This window comes from Scyliorhinus canicula, chromosome 20 (genome assembly GCF_902713615.1).
Source record: "Scyliorhinus canicula chromosome 20, sScyCan1.1, whole genome shotgun sequence".
NCBI classification, from domain to species: Eukaryota; Metazoa; Chordata; class Chondrichthyes; order Carcharhiniformes; family Scyliorhinidae; genus Scyliorhinus; species Scyliorhinus canicula.
The window spans coordinates 72,112,489-72,135,814 of record NC_052165.1 but is presented as its reverse complement, the minus strand read 5'-3'; the positions used below and the strand labels follow the sequence as shown (position 1 = coordinate 72,135,814).

Genomic DNA, 23,326 nt, shown 5'->3' with positions numbered 1-23,326 from the left:
GGGGCACATCGATAGGACCTAGTTACACATTACCGAGTTCCTTATGCCTTTCTGTCGGCTACTTCAGAGGCCGACCTATTATACAAATGCTGGTTAATTCCAGGTCCAATCAGGACAAGGGAAGAATCAACCCCAGCTGGATGAGCCTCAGGCATGTCACATGCAGGTTATTGTGGTGATATGCATCACTGTAAATACACAAGGGGTTAATGTAAATACACGTAGACTAGATAGACACTAGAGGGAGCACCAGAGACATGACATTCAACCAATAGGTCAGTAAGATAGGACACGACCAATGGGCATTCACAACACACACAGAGGTGACACAACCAAAAGAGGGCATTACACCAACGCATATAAAAGGACACAGCACACATGTTCTTCCGCTTTTCCACTGGAGACACTTAGTGAGTAGGCAGGGTTGATTTGGAACACATCACACCCACCACGTGGATTGTAGCAGACTGGTTCGTCAGTCTGAGTAGCTATAGCAAGATTAACAGGAGAGTCCAATCCAAGTAGGAGAATCGTTAACAGTTTAATAAATATATTAAAGTTATCTCCAAGTCTGAACCTTCCTTTGTCAGAGTGTACATCAAGGAAGCAGCTTATGCTACGTCAAGAGCATAACAAAACAGTTATTGCAGGAAGGTTCCTGCGAGCAACTGAAGAGGAAAATTCAAGATCGGGAGGTGTGGAGAACAGAGGAGCTGCCCTTCGGCAGATCACTTTTCTCCATTTAACATATAACATGTAAGAAATATTTAGATATAGTGGCTGATTTAACTCAGTGGGCTAGACAGCTGGTTTGTAATGCAGAACAAGGCCAGCAGCGCGGATTCAATTCCCATACCAGCTTTGAATTCTCCCTCGGTGTACCAGAACAAGTGCTGGAATGTTGCAACTAGGGGCTTTTCACAGTAACTTCATTGCAGTTTTAATGTAAGTCTACTCGTGACAATAAAAAGATGATTATTATTACTATAGATGTGCACTTATGATCCCAAGGCATGCAGGGCTATGGGCCACGTGCTGGAAAATGGGATTAGATTTGTTAATAATAATGATAATAATCGCTTATTGTCACAAGTAGGCTTCAATGAAGTTACTGTGAAAAGCCCCTAGTTGCCACATTCCGGCGCCTGTTCGGGGAGGCTGGTACGGGAATTGAACCCTGTAGCCACCTGGGTTAGCCACTTCCCGAGTTTAAAATGGAGATTCGCAAAGAACGCAGGGAAAATTGGACAGGCTCAGAGAAGCAAGCAGTTTGCAAAGTTTTCTTGTATATTCGACTCGCAGAAAGCAGACAGCATTGAAACCAGCAATCTGAATATTGATGAGCGATTCCCAGGCACAATAGCAACAGTTAGGATAATAGAGGTAAAACCAGACTTCTCGGTGCCAGCAGGAGTCAAGACAAAAGAGGCTAACGAGCACCCAAGGACCGCCCAGCGATCAGGGAGCAGCCCCAGTATTGGGGAATTCAAACCAATCGATTGGTACGTGATCCAATCGATTGGAGTCAGATACGGGGTCCGCCCAAAAGGGCGCAAAGCCCCTGGGGCCTATAAAAGACAGGTCCCAAGTTTAATTCGCTCTCTTGGCAGTTTCTCTCGATAGACTTCTCGGCAGGGTCACGCAGCAGACCGAAACAACACTTGACCCTGAACTGCCTTGCAACTGCACCACTAAGTAAGTGTCCAGCCAACGCACGCTACGAGATAGGCGCTCCTGACCCCTAGTCCATACCAGTTGGAAGCCTGCAGCCCAGGATTGAACAAGAGGCCATTGTTCCCTGACCCAGTGGGTTCTTTTCCAAAGATAAGTATTGGCCTGTAGCGGGAGAAGTAGCTTAGTTTTGTAGTATTTATGCATGAGTAGCGATTGACTGTGTATATAATAAATGTGTTTTGATTTGAACCTTACTAACTGGTGTATTGAGTTATTGATCAGCACTTGAACTTCAACCTCGTGGTGGTATCATAAAGATACCTGGCGACTCTAGAGCAAGTGAATAAAACAGAGCCAATTGAGTGTAAAGCACACTCACCAAAACGAGCAACTGGCCTTGTTCTGCAGTTCTGCATTACAAGCCAGCTGTTTAGCCCTCTGCGCTAAACCGGCCCCTGGTTGTTCTTGACCGGTGCAGATGTAATGGGCCAAAGGCGCCTTATATCTGTGCTGTAGACATCTATGACTCCATGACTTTTAGAAAGGAGAAAATTACGTTTTATTTCCTGAACTAATTGAAAGAATGCCTGATCCAAACAAGGTGAACCTTGTTTCAATTCTTTATTTCTCACTTCTGCCTCATTTTCTATTTGGAACCCTGGGCAAGGACATTTTAAAATGTTGTCAACTGCTGTTATTCTCTTCGATCCATGAGAAACGAGGACATCGAAGTTGGAAGCTCACTTTCTGTTTCAGTGATAAAATAAAAGTCATAATTGCTTTAATAATCTTCACTTGATTTTTTTTGAAGTTGCTGAGGTAAAATACCAGTACAATGGGGACTATGTGGCAAGTGCAACTTGATGGGTACCAGGGAGGGAAAATGATAAAATGATATTAACAGTTGAGGGGCTACTAGTTGTGCACGATTAATCTTCTGTTTATTTTTCCTGCCCATTAACATTCGAGTTCATGTTTAGAAATGGTCACTAAATAGTTATAGAGGGAAAGGAAAATAAATACAATTGCACTCTTGTTATTCTGAAGGGTCTGAATGAATGTTTGGCTTTGCACTTTGACACGGTCGCTGTCAATCATGGGGCATTCTTACTTGCCACAGGGAAAGTTATAAACTTTTTAAAATTCCAAACCCGTTGTGTAATTGAGATGCTGCATAGCAGAGCAGTAAATTGCTAAGTAAGTTAACTAAGGGGTTCATAAGGACGGAACAGTACGTTGATCTGCAACTGTGAAGCACTTGAGGGATTGAGAGACTCCAGCATTGAAAGCTCTCACTTTTGTAGGCAGAATTAGGAAGTAGCCTGTGGACAATAGGGTCATTCTTATTCAATGGCAAGCAGTGCCCTGTGGTTTGTCAATTCAGAGGGACTCCAAATGACCCTGAAAATGGCTGTGATGGAAGTGTTTTTTAAATTATCCATAATGAAGGACTTTTCTATAGAATGGGCGGCACGGTGGTTAGCACTGCTGCCTCACAGCACCAGGGACCCAGGTTCGATTCCGACCTTGGATGTCTGTCTGTGCAGAATTTGCATGTTCTCCCCGTGTCTGCGTGGGTTTCCTCCGGGTGATCTGCTTTCCTCCCACAGTCCAAAGATGTGCAGGTTAGGTGGATTGGACGTGCTAAATTTTCCCTTCGTGTCCAAAGGTTAGGTCAGATTACGGGGATAGGAGGGGGAGTCAGAGGGTCGGCGTAGACTCGATGGGATGAATGGCCCCCTTCTGTACTGCAAAGACTCAATGGTTCTTCCATGAAATAGGGCGGAGTCTTACCACCTCTCAGATTTTTCTGGATGGGACAGAAGCAGATCCTGACCCCAACAGTTCTGGCTGGCAACTCAACATTGCAGCCTCTGGGAGACAGCCAGTTAAGAGGCTGCCTCTGCATTGACCATCGAGTTGAGGCTGGCGAGGTGGAGGGTGGGTTCACCAGCCATGAGGTCCAATCCAAGTGCCTAAAACTGTGAATATTCTCTTCTTAAGAGAGGTGAGAGCTACGGCCCACGAGGGTGCCAAAAGTGACCTAAATGACTGCTGCTGGGCAAGTAGCTGCTATAACATTTACCCTACCGCCTGCAAGATCGCTCAGAGGCAGGAATGTGTCGGGGAGTTGACCTGACATCTTGTCTGCAGCATGGTAGCACAGTGGTTAGCGCAGTTTATTCACAGCTCCAGGTTCCCAGGTTTGATTCCCGGCTTGGGTCACTGTCTTTCGAAGTCTGCACGTTCTCCCCGTATCTGCTTGGGTTTCCTCCGGGTGCTCCTGTTTCCTCCCACAGTCCAAAGATGTGCGGGTTAGGTGCATTGGCCATGATAAATTGCCCTAGTGTCCAAAAAAGGTTAGGTGGGGTTACTGGGTTATGGGGATAGGGTGGAGGCATGTGCTTAAATAGGGTGCTCTTTCCAAGATTCGGTGCAGACTCGATGGGTTGAATGGCCTCCCTCTGCACTGTAAATTCTATGATTCTATGATTAACTGCTGGTCCTCTACCCCTGGGGCTAAGATTTCCCCCAGAGAGATCTGAAAGATACTCATCTTCAACTTTTAAAAAAAATAAATTTAGATTACCCAATTATTTTTTCCAATTAAGGGGCAATTTAGCATGGCCAATCCACCTACTCTGCACATTTTTGGGTTGTGGGGGCGAAACCCACGCAGACACGGGGAGAATATGCAAACTCCACACGGACAGTGACCCAGAGCCGGGATCGAACCTGGGACCTCAGCGCCGTGAGGCGGTTGTGCTAACCACTAGGCCACCGTGCTGCCCTGTCATCTTCAACTTTGAAAGAGAGGGGACATTGCCGAGGTGGTCACGGTGCTAAATGATTCAGAAATAGTTGATCTTGTTCACTGTTCAAAGTGAAACATCAAATGTAAGGCATGGGGACATAGTTAAACTTCAAGACTGATATCAGAAAACATCAAAAGGGATCGATTGTGTGACTGGTTTTGAAGTAGATGCAGGACAATGCTTCATTTTATGGAATTGTCAGCAAATATTTTATTTGAATGTAAATTTCACTCCCTTGATTTGAAAGTGGAATCAAAACCCAAAATAATTGATGTATAGAGAGATCTCGGTGTCCATGTGCATAGATCCCTGAAAGTTGCCACCCAGGTTGAGAGGGTTGTTAAGAAGGCGTACGATGTGTTAGCTTTTATTGGTAGAGGGATTGAGTTCCGGAGCCATGAGGTCATGTTGCAGTTGCACAAAACTCCGGTGCGGCCGCATTTGGAGTATTGCGTGCAGTTCTGGTCGCCATATTATAGGAAGGATGTGGAAGCATTGGAAAGAGTGCAGAGGAGATTTACCAGGATGTTGCGTGGTATGGGGAGAAGAATTTATGAGGAAAGGCTGAGGGACTTAAGGCTGTTTTCGTTAGAGAGAAGAAGATTAAGAGGTGACTTAATTGAGGTATACAAGATGATCAGAGGATTAGATAGGGTGGACAGTGAGAGCCTTTTTCCTCGGATGGTGATGTCTAGCACGAGGGGACATAGCTTTAAATTGAGGGGAGATAGATATAGGACAGATGTCAGAGGTAGGTTCTTTACTCAGAGAGAAGTAAGGGCGTGGAATGCCCTGCCTGCAACAGTAGTGGACTCGCCAACACTAAACGCATTCAAATGGTCATTGGATAGACATATGCACGATAAGGGAATAGTGTAGATGGGCTTGAGAGTGGTTTCACAGGTCGGTGCAATATCGAGGGCCGAAGCGCCTGTACTGCGCTGTTATGTTCTATGTTCGATGTACTATGACCAGCAACTTCAAGCGTCATTGCCAACTAACCAAAAAAAAAATCAGTGCAAAAATAAATATACACGAGCAGACATATTGTGCTCCAAGAGTGAGCAGGTCAGAAACCTTGTGGACTTTTGAGATTCCTAGTTTGAAAAGTCATACTCAGCATAAATGTGGAAAGTGGTAATCCATGTACGCAAATTCAAATCGAAGAATTTACGACAGGAAGTCTTTTGGCTGAATTCTCCGTTTGGGAGACTCACGACGCAAATTTTCTGTGTCCGTTTTTGGGAGCGTTTAGCAGCGCCGAGGAACATCTCACTATTCAACGGCACTTTAGTGTTTTTTTTGGCCACATGGAGTATCTCCCCACCAAGGCCACACTCATTTCATTTCACTCGGAGGGATTTCCTACTGCAGGAATAGCTCCTCACATATCGTGGCGCCATTTTGTCTGGCTGCCCCAATCTTCCTACCCACCCCTCTTCAGAAGCCCCGTTCAAGTTTGGACTCCTCCTCAACCTCGGTGAGGCCCCCGGAATTCCCTCATCTACCCTCTACCTGGGAAAGCCCCCCCCCCCCCCACCCCCCCGGCCCGATCCCTGGCATTGCCAACCTGGCACCCTGACAGTGTGCCTGTCACCCTGGCAGTGCCATTCAGACATCCCTCACAGGGGTCCACAATGGCCTGGGAGACCCTCCCAGGGTTAAGCCTGGTCCACGCTTCTGTGGATCAGAATTAAATGGCGTCCTGGCTAGCTCTCACAGGCGTGGCCATTGACTATCAGGCGCCAGGAGAACCCGGCGACCGTGGATTTAAATGAGCCATACGGCTTATTTAATTATGCTGATCTGCGTCACGCCCAGTGAGGGCAAGGTCTATATCATGACATCTCGCAAGATTCTGTTGGATTTCACGAGACGTTTTCAGTGCCACAAATCTCGTGAGAGGCCTTTAGCCGAGATTCAATGGCCTCGTCACGACATCAAGTCGGGCGCAACGAGGCCGCTGAATCGCGCCATAAGTGTTTCCACCAGGACTGAAAGTCTGCAAATCACGTTTCCATTGGGGCACTGTTTGTTCCGGAATTCAGGACATTCAAATGGACCAGCGTTCTGCCAATGTGAATTGGAACCAATTCCCAGCCCCATTGGTGGTGGATCCGGGTTCATGCTAAAGAGTCTGACAAGCTGGAGATGCTCACCACACTGTCATTCCAGCCACAGAGATGACTCAGAGAAGACTTGCATCCCTGTTTCGGGAATCTGAAGTGGACCCACTGCTTGATGCCAATGAGGAGAGGAGGGACACCCACTTCCCTAGGGTGGGCCGCAGACTCAAGCCCGCCCTCCTGAACAGCGTCTGGAAGGGGATGGTGGAAGCAGTCAGTGCTGCCAGCCTCACCAGGAGGAGACAGCTGGTGATCCTGAGGGATGGGTGTCACTGATGAGGCCTCTACTCTGACAGGGGTAGTGCGCCAGGGAGGGTTCCAAAGGCCACGGTGTAGTCATCCTTTGGTTGAGGCGAGCTCTGCTAATCCCCTACTGCCTCTGCTGTGGGGCTGCGCTTCTGAGGAGTGCCAGCACCTGGTGGGCGAGTGGCTGAGCATGACCATGCTCACCCCCTTGATGCTACTGCTGGGGTCTAAGGGTTTCCAGAGGAGCGGCCTGTGTGGGCACCCACATCACCAGAGGCTCTCTGAGCATTTACAGGACACAGTGAGCAGTCAGCAGTGTGAAACGCCAGGAGCCAGTAAGTAGCACTAGAGGGGTGCCTTTAATCACATACTGTAGCTATGGCAGTCTGAGCCAGCCCCCCCCCCCCCAATCTCAAAGTGGACGCCCCGTGTATGGACCTGGCACTAAGTCGTTCCTTGCTACTCCCCCTGGCCCAGGCAGCCACCACCCAGCAAGCCTGAGTGTTTGAGAGGTTTTTAAATCTCTCGCTCCCCCCCCCCCCCCCACCACCCCCAGCAGCCATGACACCCAGCTTGTGAATACTTGCACCAATTCACAACAGTGTGACTTCTGCCTGAGAGGGGTGGAGCATTCCGACGGAGTGGAGCATGAAGCGTCCAACCTGCTAATGAAATTAAATCCATGCAAATGATGGTTTTGCAAGGGTCTGCCGGTGGAGTGGGGTGGGGGGGCACGACCTGCATTAATCCTGCCGGGAGGGGGGGGACCGGGGCATGGCGTTGGAATCGGCGCCCTGCGCGAATCGTGATTTTTGCGTTGCCCTCTAATCTCCGCCCGATTGAAATTCTAACTGCTGGTATCAGGAGGCAGAGAATTCAGCCCCTTATCTGGAACTGGGCACAGAACCGTTTTCATTGCTGCTGCTCCAACTAGATTCCTCGTCTCAATTTTGGCCTTCCAATTAGCTGCAACAATCGGGGATTGAAGGCCCGCTTAATGTACCTCAGCTGCAGAGCCTGAGCAGTTAAATGCAAGCTGGTAATTCAGGCAAGCGCTGCCTGTGACTTCCCCACAATGATTATGACGGCCAAACAATTGTGAACAATACATTACTGAATTCCTGATACGTTCTGCCCGCTGACAAGAGATTTGAAAGTGAACTCAAAAATCCTATAAATATGTACAATATTGAAATTACAGACTATCTATCTATTCAAAATCTAAAAGCAGCACCACCTTAATAAAATCTCCAATTTCCTCCAATATGACAGCTCAATTTTATATAAATAAATGGATGTGGAAATTCGGATTTACATTCTAACACAAGTTAATTGACGGAGATTCTGCTGCAAGGAAGTATTCATGTGAATCGATATCTCTGTCAAAATTACATGCACAGCTGCTCCAAAGATTGGTAGGTATTTTTTCAATTAGTTGAGCAGGTAGGGTTCGGGTTGCTGATTGTGATATCTAATTGCCACTGCACTCATTAGCTGTTGCAATGATGCGGAGAAAACCACAGACGTATTGTGTGGATCTGAGGGAACACTTTTAACAAGAAGCATACAGTGAGACTCGGGAAGCATCAGCCTTTTTTCCCCATCCAATGGAAAGAAAGTAATAAGCCTGGGCTCTCACAACAGAGAGATCGACTGCAAGACGACAAGTGGGCGGCACAGTGGTTAGCACAGCTTCCTCTCGGCACCAGGGGCCCGAGTTCGATTCCAGCCTTGGGTCACTGTGTGTGGAGTCTGCACGTTCTCCCCATGTCTGCACGAGTTTCCACCGGGCGCTCCGATTTCCTCCCACAGTCCAAAGATGTGCAGGTTAGGTGGACTGGCCACGCTAAAATTGCCTCTTAGTCTCCAAAGGTTAGATGGGGTTACGGGTACAGGACAGGGGATTGGACTTGGTGGGGTGCTCTTTCAGAGGTTCGGTGCAGACTCGATGAGCTCAATGTCCTCCTTCTGCACAGTATATATTCTATGATTCTAAGTATCGCAATGAAGGTATAATTCACGAGTAGTGATTAGTTCCAGTTGCCATTCATAAACACGAGCGTGAGTTGCACACTATGTTGGTAACAGCCGACATGACTGCACAATGTGTCAAGTCACACACACAGGATTTAGTGCAGCTTCTACTTGAGTTGTCCACAGCAGTCTAAGACATGCGCCAGATGGATAATTCTGTTAAAACGATGCTCCAACTTTAGCCCCACCACACAGAGGCAGTTTTGACTAATTGTATAACTCCAGAGACTCTTATACCCACCCCACATCCCCGCTCTTGAATAAAACAATCTTGAACCAATGAGTTTGCAGAGTGTAGATTTACCCCCATAAAACATTGCAATCATTCTGAAACGCGCCGCAGCGTAGGAGAGAACACTGCAGTCACAAAGTAGAGTCTTCTGTTTAGGGTGATTTCCTACCAAAACTATGCCTCGCGGGCAACCCTGGTACCATGCACTGACAGAAAGGGGAGAAGTTTTAAGCACCAGAATAGATGTGGCTTAAATTCCCCATAGTGCATCATGGTTGCTCTCTTGACTGGATCATGGATTCTGTTGAACACAGCCGGCCAGAGTTGAATTTTGTGAAGTAGTGTTAATTGTAAGGTTGAACTGGCTTCTTTTATTTTTTGTCATTTGTCAATCGTTCCCATGAGTTGAAGATAAAATTTCAGGAACATTAAACCTCAGCTTTAACCACATTGTGCCACGTCTGTGAAAGAAATAGACGTGATAGGTCAAATGACCTTTTCTCATTGCACACTTCCTTATATAGAGTCAGTGATGTGCAAAGTGATGGCATTGTGAGCACCATGCCCTTCTTTCTGTTCTGAAAGAAGTTTCCAAATAAGTCCAAAGATGCGCAGGTTAGGTAGTAACGTGCATAGGGTGAGGCAGTGGGCCTAGATGTGGTGCTCCTTCAGAAGGTCAGTGCAGGCCCGGTCTGCCGAATAGCCTCCTTCTGCACTGTAGGTATTCCATGGCTCTGTGGTTCTAAGGTGAGGCAAGATCTTCCAAAATTGAGGCATATTTGACATATTTACCTTGAGTTTCATTTGTTGCTTCACTCAGCACCGTTCGTGCTGTTGTCTGCAAATGAGCTGATTGGCTTTGCTTCTACACTGCACTAAGCTGTGACTCTTGAAAACTACTGTGCATACCTTTTGTAATTTTGTTAAATGGCATGTGAAGGTAGGAATTAATTTGCTGTGGTCATCCAGTTCACCCACATCAACGTCATTACTCACCAATTCACAACAACTAAGTAGCTACGGCATTTCACATATCAATCAGTATTGAGTCAAAACAGAATGAAAATTACTTTGTCAAGACAGTGGAAGAAGGCATTTTTCAGTGAAGCCTATTCCTCGTGGCGTATACGCTGAGCATTGAGGTAAGCACTGTGCAGGTGTAATGAGGAAATGCTCACGCTTTCCTTCAATTAGTTTCAGCCAGCGATGATTTTAAAAAGGAACATCCAATAATTCTTAGCAAATTCAACAACAGTTCCTGCACAATGGATGGTTGAGTGTCTTTTGACTGTGGCTAAACAACCAACCTTGTCTCATTTATCTTCAAGTTGTCAAGACACTGATGGTTGGAGAAAAAGGTGATTTCTTAATAAAATAGTTCCAGATCCAGGGGTGTGTTGTGAAACCATTGGGCATTCTTACATCAGATTCATCAATGAGCTTGCGGCGTCTACAAATGGAAGAACATTTATGGAGAATGTCTTTCCCAAAGTGCTATTTTGTCAACAAAAAGACAGGGGGCGGGTTTCTCCGTAGCCTGATGCCGAAAATAGTGTTCAGCGATTGGGCGTAGAATGGACTCCGACGCCAAAATTGGGGTTGGGGCCGGTTTGGCGCCGGTGGCCACCTCCAAAATGGCATAATTCTGACACACGCTACACACCGTTTCAGCGCGTTTGCGAGTCATCAGCCGGCCCACCTGCAATGCTCTGACCCCGATGGGCCGAATTCCCAACAGCAAGGGACACATGTGGTCTGAGCCGGCATGCCGGTTGTGGAGTGTCCAGCGCTGTCACACTCGGCCAGGATCTGTGCCGCTAGCTGGGGGGAGGGGGGGGGGGGGGGGGGGGGGGGGGGGGCGGTTGGTGTCTACTACGCTAGGGTGACTGGTGGGGGTAGCCATGGGTTGGCCCGGACATGGGCTATGGGGTCGCAGTTTGCGGGTTAGTGTACGCAAACAGCCGGCTCTTTGGTGCATGGCGCGACCAGTACAGCTCGTCAGCCATGCGTGTGCGTGGCCTGAGACCCAGCCTTTCCCCGGCTGCTTTTAGCACGATCCGTTGCCGTTTAATATGGCGCCGGTGCTAGCCCCGCACCGATACCAGTGAGGGGTTCGCGCCGATTTGCCGGTCGTGAAACACCATGGGTTGCATGCCGGCGTGGGCACTGAGCCGCAGAAATGGAGAATTCCCCCCTTTAGATTTTGCGCTATAATCAACACAACAGTAAATTCTTCTGGTCTGCCCAAGGATGCCAGTTGTCAAATTGGCACGTTCAGCCTCTTTACTCTTTGTTTTATACCACAGCAGGGGGCTCATGCCACATTCCCAGAGATTACAGATTGGCTTGTCTGTCATTTTTGTTTACATTTCTTCAGATCGTAGTGAGGCTGCATGGTGCGATTGAGAGAAGAAATGCATTTTGTGTTGTGAATGTATTCACCTAATGCATGCATGATACTGTAACCTATGACCTGGAAGTGGTGATACGAGCTGCTTCCAGGTACTGTACTGTAACCCCGGTGGGCTCCGCCTATGGCTCCGCCCTCACTGGGGCCAGAAATAGACCGGCCGCCTGTGGCGGCATTCATCAGTACAACCGACTCTGGCTAGGCAAGTTCATGATTAATAAAGCCTAATGTTCACTCGCTCTCTGTGCCTCTCGGTGAATTGAAGGTATATCTATTTATTAATCATCGACAGCACGATGGAAGCCGCTCTAAAGCCAGACAGGCTCGAACTCGACACCCCCAGGGCCCCGTACGCTCCTTGGGTCTCCTGTATTGTCCAGCACCGACACTGCCGTCACATAACCCCCCTGCCTATCCCCACACCCCAACCGTCTCCGACACGCCGGACTGAGGCTCAAGCTCCAGACACAATGCCCCTGGAGTCACCACCTGCAACACCCATGCCCGTCGCACCACCAGAGCTGAGGAGGTCGAAGAGAACGATTCGGCCTCCAGATAGATTGAATATTTAATGACCCCACGTCACCCCCGCTGGACTTGACATTTTTTAACAGGGGGTGAATGTGGTGAATGTATTCACCTAATGCATTTATGATACTGTAACCTATGACCTGGATGTGGTGATATGAGCTGCTTCCAGGTACTGTACTGTAACCCCGGTGGGCTCCGCCTCTGGCTCCACCCTCACCAGAGCCATATATAGACCGGCCTCCTGTGGGCGGCATTCATCTGTACAACCGACTCTGGCTAGGCAGGTTCATGATTAATAAAGGCTAATGTTCACTCGCTCTCTGCCTCTCGGTGAATTGAAGGTATATCATGTGTCCAATATCTGGGGTAGGAAGAAAGTCTCCTGTTCCCCACCTAATCGATGATTCCTGTGGTTAAAGTTCCACAGTTAACTGGGTTATCCTTCGTGCTTCAATGGTCAAAACAAACAAGGACCTTCATTCCTTAAACTGGTCGCTTGTAACATTTAAAATGGCGATTAATATAGCACACAAACTCTGAAGCTGCATTTTAATTTCTTTGTTTCAGGATACTACCTACACTGGATACGCCTTTGTCTAAATTAATCTGTTTGACATTCTCTTAGTTCAAAGCAGATGCCACAGGAAACAAATAATGGATGTGCGATGGTGAAAGATGGCACGAATAAAGTTTTGTACCATCGCAAAAAATATCACATGTAAATGATTGCCAATATTAGATGAGCAAAAGAAAGACCTTGCATTCATAGAGTTCTGTTCATGACGTTAGGATATCCTGACAATCCCTAAAGTGCTTTTGAAGTGCTGTCACTTGTACGATGGACGAATGCACACAGCAAAGTCTCACATGTAACAGTGAGATACACAGTGCAATAATGTGAGCCCTCGATGTGTTCTGACAAATAAATATTGGCCTGTGACTAGAATCACGGGATCTTATACATCTATTTGAGTGGGCGGACAAGGCCTCAGCTAATAGTTTCATCCAAAAGGCAGCACTTCCTCAGCAAGAATAATAAGACCAGATTTTCCGTTCTAGTCTATGTAGAGAAGCTTGAATTCATGACCTTCTGACTCCAATGTGATGGTACCACTTGGAAATTAACTGTGAGCGAGATTTTTCAAATGTGTGCACAGTGGTAACATAACTGAAATAAAGTTAGTTAGTAAATTGTACAGTTGGTAAATGCTGCAAAATATATGTTTTAAACTAAATTGCAACAGAAACCTGTCCAAAATCTGCATGAACTTCACTATGGAGGCCATAGGATGGTGAATATAGGAAACGGAAAAATGTCAAATTGGTGCATTAGGCTTTTTAGATCATAAAAAAAGGCACACCTCTGCTCTCACCCACTTCCCCCTGCATCCAGAACCATGAGAGGGTCCTTGGCCTCCTGCAGTGTTCCAGTAAAGCTCAAGCAAAATTGCCCTCCAATTCGATTTTCAAATTTGCTGATGACACCACCGTAGTGGGTCGGATTTTAAACAATGACGAGACAGAGTACAGGAATGAGATAGAGGAACTGGTGCGATGACAATAATCTCTCCCTCAATGTCAACAAAACGAAGGATATTGTCATCGACTTCAGGAAGCATAGTGGAGAACATGGCCCTGTCTACATCAATGGGAACGAAGTAGAAAGGGTCGAGAGCGTCAAGTTTTTAGGTGTACAGATCACCAACAGCCTGTCCTGGTCCCCCATGCCGACACTATAGTTAAGAAAGCCCACCAACTACTCTACTTTCTCAGAAGACTAAGGAAATTTGGCATGTCAGCTACGACTCTCACCAACTTCTACAGATGCACCATAGAAAGCATTCTTTCTAGTTGTATTACAGCTTGGTATGGATCCTGCTCTGCCCAAGACCGCAGGAAACTACAAAAAGTCGTGAATGTAGCCCAATCCATCACTCAAACCAGCCTCCTATCCATTGACTCTATCTATAATTCCCGCTGCCTCCGAAAAGCAGCCAGCATAATTAAGGACCCAACGCACCTCGGACATACTCTCTGCCACCTTCTTCCATCAGGGAAAAGATACCAAAGTTTGAGGTCACGTACCAACCGACTCAAGAACAGCTTCTTCCCTGCTGCCGTCAGACCTTTGAATGGATCTACCTCGTATTAAGTTGATCTTTTCTCTACACCTTGCTATAACTGTAACATTATATTCTGCAGTCTCTCCTTCCTTCCCTATGTACGGTATGCATTGTTAGTACAGCATGCAAGAAATACTTTTCACTATATACTAATACATGTGACAATAATAAATCAAATCGGAAAAAAAAGCAAGCTGGAAAATCAGCACCTTATCTTTCAGTTGGCTTTTTCCGTAGAATTTTTACTTTTTCACTGACGAAGGAGGCTGTCTGACCTACCGAGTCTCCATTGGCCCTCCAAAAAAGCAGCCTATCTAGGCCCACTCACCTGACCTAACCCTGCAACCCGCACATCTTTGGACACTAAGAAGGCAATTTAGCATGGCCAATCCATCTAACCTGCACATTTTTGGACTATGGGAGGAAACCAGAGCACCCGGAGGAAGCCCACACAGACACCGGGAGAATGTTCAAACTCCACACAGACCCAAGGACAGAATTGAATCCGGTCCCTGGCTCTGTGAGGCAGCAGTGCTAACCACTGTGACACCGTGCAGCCTTCTGGACTCAATATTCAGTTCAGCAAATATTCTCTCCACAGATGCTACCTGACCTTCTAAACACCTGAGGCATTTCCTGTTTTTTATGTCAGGTTTGCACTACCCACGGTGCTTATCAAAATTGTTCCATACTTTACCTGACTTGTAAATGTTTGGCATCAAATCTAGTTGCCAGGCACAAATGAATTCCATAATTCAGCAATTGCATCCTCCAACAAGTGGAGCTTACTGCTACATGTACAGCAAAATAAAATCTCAATCAAGACTGAATCTAAATTCTGAAGAACACAGATCTATGGGGAACTCATTACCTTTTTCTTCAGGTTTCTTTGTGAATCTGTGGTCTTCTGCAAATTAAACGGCAAGATGCAAGTCGGAAAGTTCTCAATGCTCTCCTTGTTCTTCTAATCCGCCGCTTGCCAAGGGAAATACAAGTTAACAGTGATGTGCATTGGGAGAAAAATAATGGCAGTATTCAAGGGAATTGACCTTCCTAATAGATAAACTTAATATTCTATCAAACCTAGTATATAACCTCCATGGAATTTCATCAGTCCTACAAACTCTTATTGATCCAACTGATTGAGTACCATGCTACCATTGACAGGAATGAGTCTAAAGCTGAGAGGTAGGGCAAGACCCCACCACTGTGCCCCCCTCACCCCATTCGTCCATTGTTTTGGGAAAAGCAGAAGCCTCAATTCTTCCATAGATTGCAAAGAGTGAAGTCTCCCTGAGAGATCAAAGCCCAAAATGTGAAAGGACCTTCTTCTGAAGCTCAAATTCCTCAAGACAGATACAGATAAAAGAGGTCCACCTGGTTTATTCTTCCTTACAAATCTACAGTCGTCTTCATCATACCTTCTGTCACATAAACAGTGGCTGCGATTTAGCGTCCACATTAGCCACCGGCTCAAACCCTGTAATGGCCACTAAACGTCACAGGGAGGCCAAAATCTAGATTTGGGCTGGCAAGATTTCAGTTCAGAATCGCCACCTCCGATGACGTAATCAGGTTCTCGCCCAATAAGGGCGTGAGCTTTATTTGCATATATTAGCATCTATCGTGATATAATTTGATGCTACTAATTCTGGCATCAATATATCTTCCCACCCAACCGGTCTGACATCAGCCTTGATAACCATGCCCAGGTTATTAAGTAATGGGTTAAGAGACATTCCAATTAGTTGTCTCATTTATGTTAAGTATCCAATAATTGACACTGATCTGTAAGGAGGCTTCAGGTGGCCCTTGTGTCAGGTGATGTGAAGATAGAGTTTTGTGCAGAATCAAGTGAAATAAAGGTGTTTGTGAAAAGGAGAAGAACATTTCACCCTTTATACAACAGCAGCTAAACGTCTAACACAGGTAAGTATAGCCCCCGGTAAATGTGGGTCACGCTGGGCACTGCCACATGTGCAGGCTATCATTGACTGCACACATTGCGATGCGAGTGCCCATCTGTTAATTAAGAAGGATACCACAACCGTAAAGGGTTCTACTCATTGTCCAGCTGGGATATGACCATAGGCACATGTTGTGCAGGTCAGTGCTCCATATCCTGGCATCATTTGTGATGCCTTTATTCTGTAACATCCCATTGCACCTTTTTTTCATTCTGTCAGAGGATGTGCACATAGCTGGCTTGGCCAGCATTTATATTGACCGAGGGCAGGTGATGGCACACCACCTTCACGAACCGCTGCAGTCCATGCGGGGTAAATACACCCATAGTGCTGTTAGTATCAGCAATTAAGCCACCGTGAGAAATCTGACAGGAATACTGGACAACGAGGGCTATCCGCTGACCCTCCAACCTATGGGTGCACATGCACCACCTTGTCCTGGGGGTAGAGAGGATTGTGTGTCAGTGAGTGTGCTGCGATGTGTTTGAGTGACCTGAGTCTCTCAGTTAAATAGGTGATTGCGTGTGTAAGCTGTGTGATGTGGGTCTGAAGCAGTTTTAAGTGTGAGGGTGAGCTGAAACTATGAATGTTAGATTCAAGACCTGATTGATGGATTTTGTTAAAAAGGGCATGATGGGGGTGCATTGTCAAAGTGCGAAGCTAGGGTTGTAGGTAGGGAAAAGTAAAGTCACTATGGTCCCAAATGACCTTTGACAGGGAGAGCTGACTGATGGTGGGTTAACCTGAGGATCACCATGCCTGAGGCAAGGGACAAGTTTGAGAAGAGCAGACCTTCATGAATAACCTCAGCCGCTATGGGAATTGAACCCATGCTGCTGGCCTTTTTCTGCATCACAAACCAGCTGTCTAGCCCACTGAGCTAAACCGGCCCCAGGTAGGATAAGACAATTGAAGCTGCATTCGCTGATCTTGACCACTCGTTTGGCCAAGGTTAAATTTCATGCGGCTCCGAGCCAGGTCCTCAAGGCTATATTGCTGATGCTCACCGTGACAACTTGCACTACCTTTTCAATGCCTAGTGGGGAGGGGGGGAGTGGGGGGGGGGGGCTTCCCCTGTGGATAGATTGTCATCTCTTCTGTCCACCACCTCCACCAAGGTCTCCAGTACTGCATCAGAGAACCATGGTCACATTCTCTGTCCTGCTGTGGCATTTTTAAGATTTTCCCAAGATGTACTCGATTCTAGATAGAATTGCAGCACCTGTTTCAGACACAATGCACACCCTATTTTAGAGGTGTAGTCTTACTTTGAGTAGTGCAGGCTGGATTGAAGACATACTGGCTTCTTATGATTTTACATTCCTCTGCTCAGGTGCACAGTCAATCGACAATGTGCTGATGCCGCAATGCTGTAACTGAGAAGACAAAATGAAGTTGGCTTGTTGCCTGCATCAGAAGCAATAGGCATGGGTTAACCACACATAACCGTTTTGAGGGCTTTATCGAATTTCAACACATCTATTCATAGAACATAGAACAGTACAGCACAGAACAGGCCCTTCGGCCCTCGATGTTGTGCCGTGCAATGATCACCCTACTCAAACCCACGTATCCACCCTATACCCGTAACACAACAATCCCCCCATTAACCTTACACTACGGGCAATTTAGCATGGGAAATCCACCTAACCCGCACATCTTTGGACTGTGGGAGGAAACCGGAGCACCCGGAGGAAACCCACGCACACACGGGGAGGACGTGCAGACTCCACACAGACAGTGACCCAGCCGGGAATCGAACCTGGGACCCTGGAGCTGTGAAGCATTTATGCTAACCACCATGCTACCGTGGTTCCATGTTGTAATTATCCCTCCTGCTGATTCCCTTATTTCCCATTTTTTTATTTTTGCCGTTATCATCTTTGATCCATAGATGCTCAATGGACACGGATCTATAAGTCAAACAGCAGAGAGAGTGGGGAATTCAAGAAGTTGCGACATAATATATGCTGCTGCTCTTGTTCGAACAAGAGAACTCAGACTTCTCGGCACCCAAGAGATGGGGTGGGACTTGGTTCGAATGATTGGCCAGTGGCCAATTAATTGGCCAAAAGGCCGCAATCTGCCCGTTAACGTTTTCGAAGTATGTTCATCGTTGTCATGCAGGAAAGGAAGCAGCCAATCTGCCCACTGCAAGATCCCACAAACCGACCACTGAATCCGTTTTTATGCCATTCTCCCCTGCTATTCTTCAAATAATGCGACAGGATCTTGCATAACCAAGAAGGTTGACCATCACATCAGAAGCAACTCAGACAGTGCAGAACTGACTCATTGGACTGTCAGACCAGATGAGGTGGTCAAGTCTCTGGACTGGGATTTGCACCCACAACCTTCTGACTCAGACAGAAGAACCCACTGAGCCACAGCTTAGACATGACGGCATTCCATGGGATTAAGCTTTAGGGAGTTGCTGACTCAGACAAGCCAATCATTTGCAGTCAACACACTCCTTCAGAACAAAACCACTTCTCCAGCAGCAAATCGGAACGGATCTCAACCTGCGTCTTTTCATCCTGCACTTTTATTTGTCACATGCTACAAACAAAAGACACCATTTCGCCTAGCTAGAGTCATCCTTCCTTGTGAGCCTACCCCACCCACCTACCCTCCCTAAAGCAGCATCTAACTGCTTCTTGAGTGATTCCAGAGACTTCATCTTTTCGCTGATCCGACATTATAGGCTGCCGGTTTGAAAAAACAGCAGTTTGGGATTCAGCCGCTATGAGTCATTTGACTTAAAGTAGCTGTTTCCTCAATGCTTATTCAAAGGCTTTGCCTAGAAGATTCTGCATTCTCTGCTTTTCCCTAATGAGCGCCTGAGTTGAAGTGAGTCTGTTACTCTATACTTTACACTGAAGAACACTGATCTTTGGTTTGATAGATTCCAATGTCTGAACTGGGAAAAGCTCTATTGTTTATAAAAAAGCCATTAGTGTATACGGCTTAAAGGGGCATTGTCTTCAGAGTTAAAACAATGTCTACCAACCTTTTCTTTCTAGATTAAAAGCCCGGCATGGTAATGCCATTTTCAAGTGAGACAATCTATTTTCGTGCACATTTGTGTCTGAGTGCCCAAACAAAGAAAAACGGTTGCCAAAGCATCTGTCTGCCTTGTCCTTTCATACAGTGCAGAAGGAGGCCATTCAGCCCATCAAGTCCACACCTACCCTCTGAAAGAGCACACCACTCAGGCCCACTCCCTTGAGCTATCCCCGTAACCCCACCTAAGCCTTTGGACACTAAAGGGAAATTTGGCATGGCCAATCCACCTAACTTGCATATATTTGGACTGTTCTTTCAGTTTGCTGCCTTCTATTAATATGCGGGGCATAGCCCACTCATCCTTATAATTGGACTAATGGATTTCACTATGAGGTGATAAAAATGTCATTGTAACAGGAGGGCTATGCCGAGTAAGTGAAATGCATTTGTCAGCCATCGACCGACACCTTTTAACCACCTGTCTAAATTCTTACGTGGAAATATTTTGGGTGCTCTCGGAAAGGGTAAAGCACAGATTCATCAGAATGATAAAAGGACTCAATTGTCTTGGTAGCATGTAACCTGAGCATTGTTGTAAAAAAGAGACATACTATCGAAATTCTTTATCTGGTGGGTGCAAGATGAAAAATGTCAACAGAATGTCTCTCTCGTTTTCAGCAATACAAAAGGACTTAAATGGTTAAATTGAGAGAGTGTGGTCCGTACAACTACACCTCAGGGACTGCAGCAGTTCAAGAAGGCAACTCACCACCACCTTCTGAAGGGCAAGTAGGGATGGGCCATAAATGCTGGCCTAACCAGTGATGCCTATATCCCGTCAATTAATTTTTAAAAACCTTCTCCATGCCGCTCATAATCTTATACACCTCAATCACCTCAATCAGGTCCCCCTTCAGACTAAAGAAAACAACCCAATGGCCTCTTCCCCCTAGAAGAATAAGTGTAGCAAGCGCATGGAAATATGCAAAGAGGAACCTTGAAATTGTCCTCTAAATCAGACCAAATCACGTGACCAAATCCTGGAACCTCCTCCCCCAACAGCACCTCCACCACACAGGCTGCAGAAGTTCAAGTGCGTTCTTTGAATTCTGAAGTGTCAATGTTGTGCATTTTCTGAATTTGTGAGTGTGAATATAGTGTGTTATCTGAACCCAGTGTCAGGAAAGAGTTCATGTTCCCCAGTGCTTAATTCGAATTGTAGCTTTCATTGTTTAATAGACCACACTTATTGTTTGTTAGACTGCGCACATATATGAAGGGGGTACAGGTGGCACCGTGAAGTTGGGGGAAAAGTGATAGTAGAACACGAAATTGGAGTTGAATAAGTCAAGACTTACTTTCTAGTTCTTATTACAGAAATATTATTACAGAAATACCATTGGAGCTCAACGCTCAGAGTGTGAAAGTGGTGTGTTACCTGAACTCAAGAGTGTGAGTGTGGTACCCTCTCTGGATTCCTAAGTGTGAGTGCAGTACGTTCTCGAACTTGGGTGCATGAATGTTGCACATTCTTTTTACTCAGGAGTGCGAATGTGTTGTGTTCCCTCAAATCGGTAGCACTGCAATTGTGCATTATTTGATGCCAATCGTATGAGCGCTGTGTGTTCTCCAAACCCAGGAGTCCTTGTCTGCTCTCTGAAAGTAGAGCTGTAGCATTGTGAGTTTTGGTGCCTGTCTGACAATGCCTGGATCAAATTGTACTTTGCAAAGACCTTGAAGTTTATTGAAACCTCTCTGGTTTTCAATTCTGTATCTGGCTTCATTCATACACAGCTCAAATGAGACGTTGGAGACATTGTGGATCAGGTCTGTTCTGCTGCTAGAGAGACTATCTGTACATTCCAAATGACTTTCTTTATAGCTTATTCTCTCATGGAATATTGACCTTTGAACCAGATAGTGAGTGACATCATTAAGTGCAATTGACAGGTGGTGCAATATTTTTTTATAATATAGATAAGTATTCATAACTGAAATTCATTATCTTTGAAATGTAATTTTTATTTTCTTAGTACACTAAACTACTTCTTTTCTTCACCTTCTTTAACCTCCAGATTCAGGAGTCACACTGCCGATCTCCTACATGTTGCTTAGTTTTGGCCTGATCCTTGGTGCCATCAGTTGCTTGGAGCTGTGATTGTAACCAACATTATCTCTTCTTCATATCGGTAAAGAGCTCTCCGTGAGGTGACTGAAACGTCTCAAGCCTGTAAGGACCTTGGCTCGCTGCAGACATCTCTGGTACCATCAAAAGCCAAATATAATATGAATTTGAAAGACTTATTGTATACTTCAAGAAGACAGAAGACATCAAGGAAATTCCCCTACTCCCTCTCTACTTACCCATCCACCCACGCACCCACAAACCCTAGCCCCCATAAAATACCAAGTAAACATAACATTGGAAGTGAATCAACGGAATTCTTTTGACTTGGTCCAATATGCCTTATATAAACACTTACACTGATCTAGGGCAGTTGCATGATTTGATCTAATGGTGCAAGTTACCAGTGACAAAATACCATAGCTTAGAGTTTAAAGGAAAGAATTTGAATCACCACACATAGGTGCTCTAACATTTAACAAAAACCAGTTAAGTGTACTAGACAATGAATGCATTGGTTGTGTAAAAGTGAGTGCAAGGTTAACCTTGTCGTATACCATGTGTCTGTATGCAGCACTGTTTCTCAAAGTTGACCGCAGCCATTCTCCCATGAATAAGAACATTCTTCTCAGAGAAACAGTCATAACAAATAAAATACAATTTTTATTTGCAATTATATGGATATCGGACCAGATTCTCCTTTTGAGAAGTGCACACTGTGGGTGTTTGACATTAATTGAGCCTTTTAGTTACCTTGCATGCTGACATTGAGACTCACTAGAGCCTTGTTTCTCAGTTTTCTTCCAATACAGAGCAATACACTATAATCAGAAAATAAATAACATACATTATATATATATATATATATATATATATATAAAATACCATTACTAATTTGCTTCCCTTTGTATTTAGTTTTATACTGATGTTAAAGTAAACAGTGCATTATAAATCTTAAAATGTGAAGTTTCATCAAGATGTCCCTGGTCTTCCTCGATGATTAAACAGCAGAGTAAGTGCTCAGTTTCCTCGCTGCTGTTGGTGGGATCTTTCTCTGTGCAAATAAACTTGACATGTTTGCTTTTCATAGAAACCTTGCCCTTTTCAAGAAGTCAGGTTCTGAATTATCTTCTGTGTCCCACTGGCCAACATTCTCCCCAGGACAGTGTCACATTAGCCAGCTGTTGGTCGCTTTGCTGATGGTGGGAGCTTCGTGTGCTCAGATCTGCCATCCCCTGGTTGCCTCCTGCAATACAGCCACTGCCCTTCAAAGTAATCGATTATAGGTGAAGTACCTTGAGACAATTTTGAGACGGGTGATAAAAGCTGGCAAAGTGCAGGTATCTTCTGAAATTTGAGGAACCTGCTTTGACTTTAATACATTCCAGATATTGGACCAAACACCTTGCAGGATTATAGAAACTCAAGATTGGGGGGCAGGGAGAAGGGATAGATCTTTTTTAGGTTTGAAGTTCAAAGTCATGCACTTTCTGTCAGCAGGTGTATCAAATATTTAGCTGGCGACTTGCTCCAATTTAACTGGATAAATCCTTTTGTAAGTTGTAATTCAGCCAACCTATGGTTGCTTTCTCTCTCTTCGTTTTACTTTATTACATGCTGAAGTTTCTCTTCAATCAATTTCCCTTGTATAATTTTCTCTCATCTTTCCTCCTATATTTTGATGCACTCTGCCAGAGATGCTATAAATGCTCCCTCCTTGGGTCCGATCAATACTGAGAAGTGTCTCCAACAGCACAGACGTGTGTGGACTGTTAAGGCCCCGTAGAGACCGATAACTTCAAAAAAAAAATGACATTTGAACTTTCCAGTTAACAGCTGAAAGGATGACGCAAGAGTTCACATTTGAAGACTTTTACTGCAGCAAACAGACTAAAAGCACTCTAAGTAAACATTATTTTTTGTAAGCAACTTATACTTCAACCTACAGAACACAACTTTCCCCTTTTATTCTTAACACTATTGAAAACCAAGTTCACTGGTATACTTTATACTGTCCCTTAAGTAGTCATTCCCAG

At 45.5% G+C, this 23,326-nt stretch overlaps 1 protein-coding gene across 12 annotated transcripts in view; it reads left to right on the top strand.

Moving 5' to 3' along the window:
* cntn1b (contactin 1b) overlaps positions 1–23,100 on the top strand; it is a 903,199-nt gene extending 880,099 nt beyond the window's left edge. For all 12 annotated transcript variants that reach the window (XM_038780269.1, XM_038780265.1, XM_038780278.1 and 9 more), the window contains one exon: positions 21,241–23,100. In XM_038780269.1, the coding sequence (XP_038636197.1) occupies positions 21,241–21,323 (83 nt within the window). In that variant the 3' untranslated portion in view covers positions 21,324–23,100. The remainder of the gene's footprint in view (positions 1–21,240) is intronic.
* The last annotated feature ends 226 nt before the right edge of the window (positions 23,101–23,326 follow it).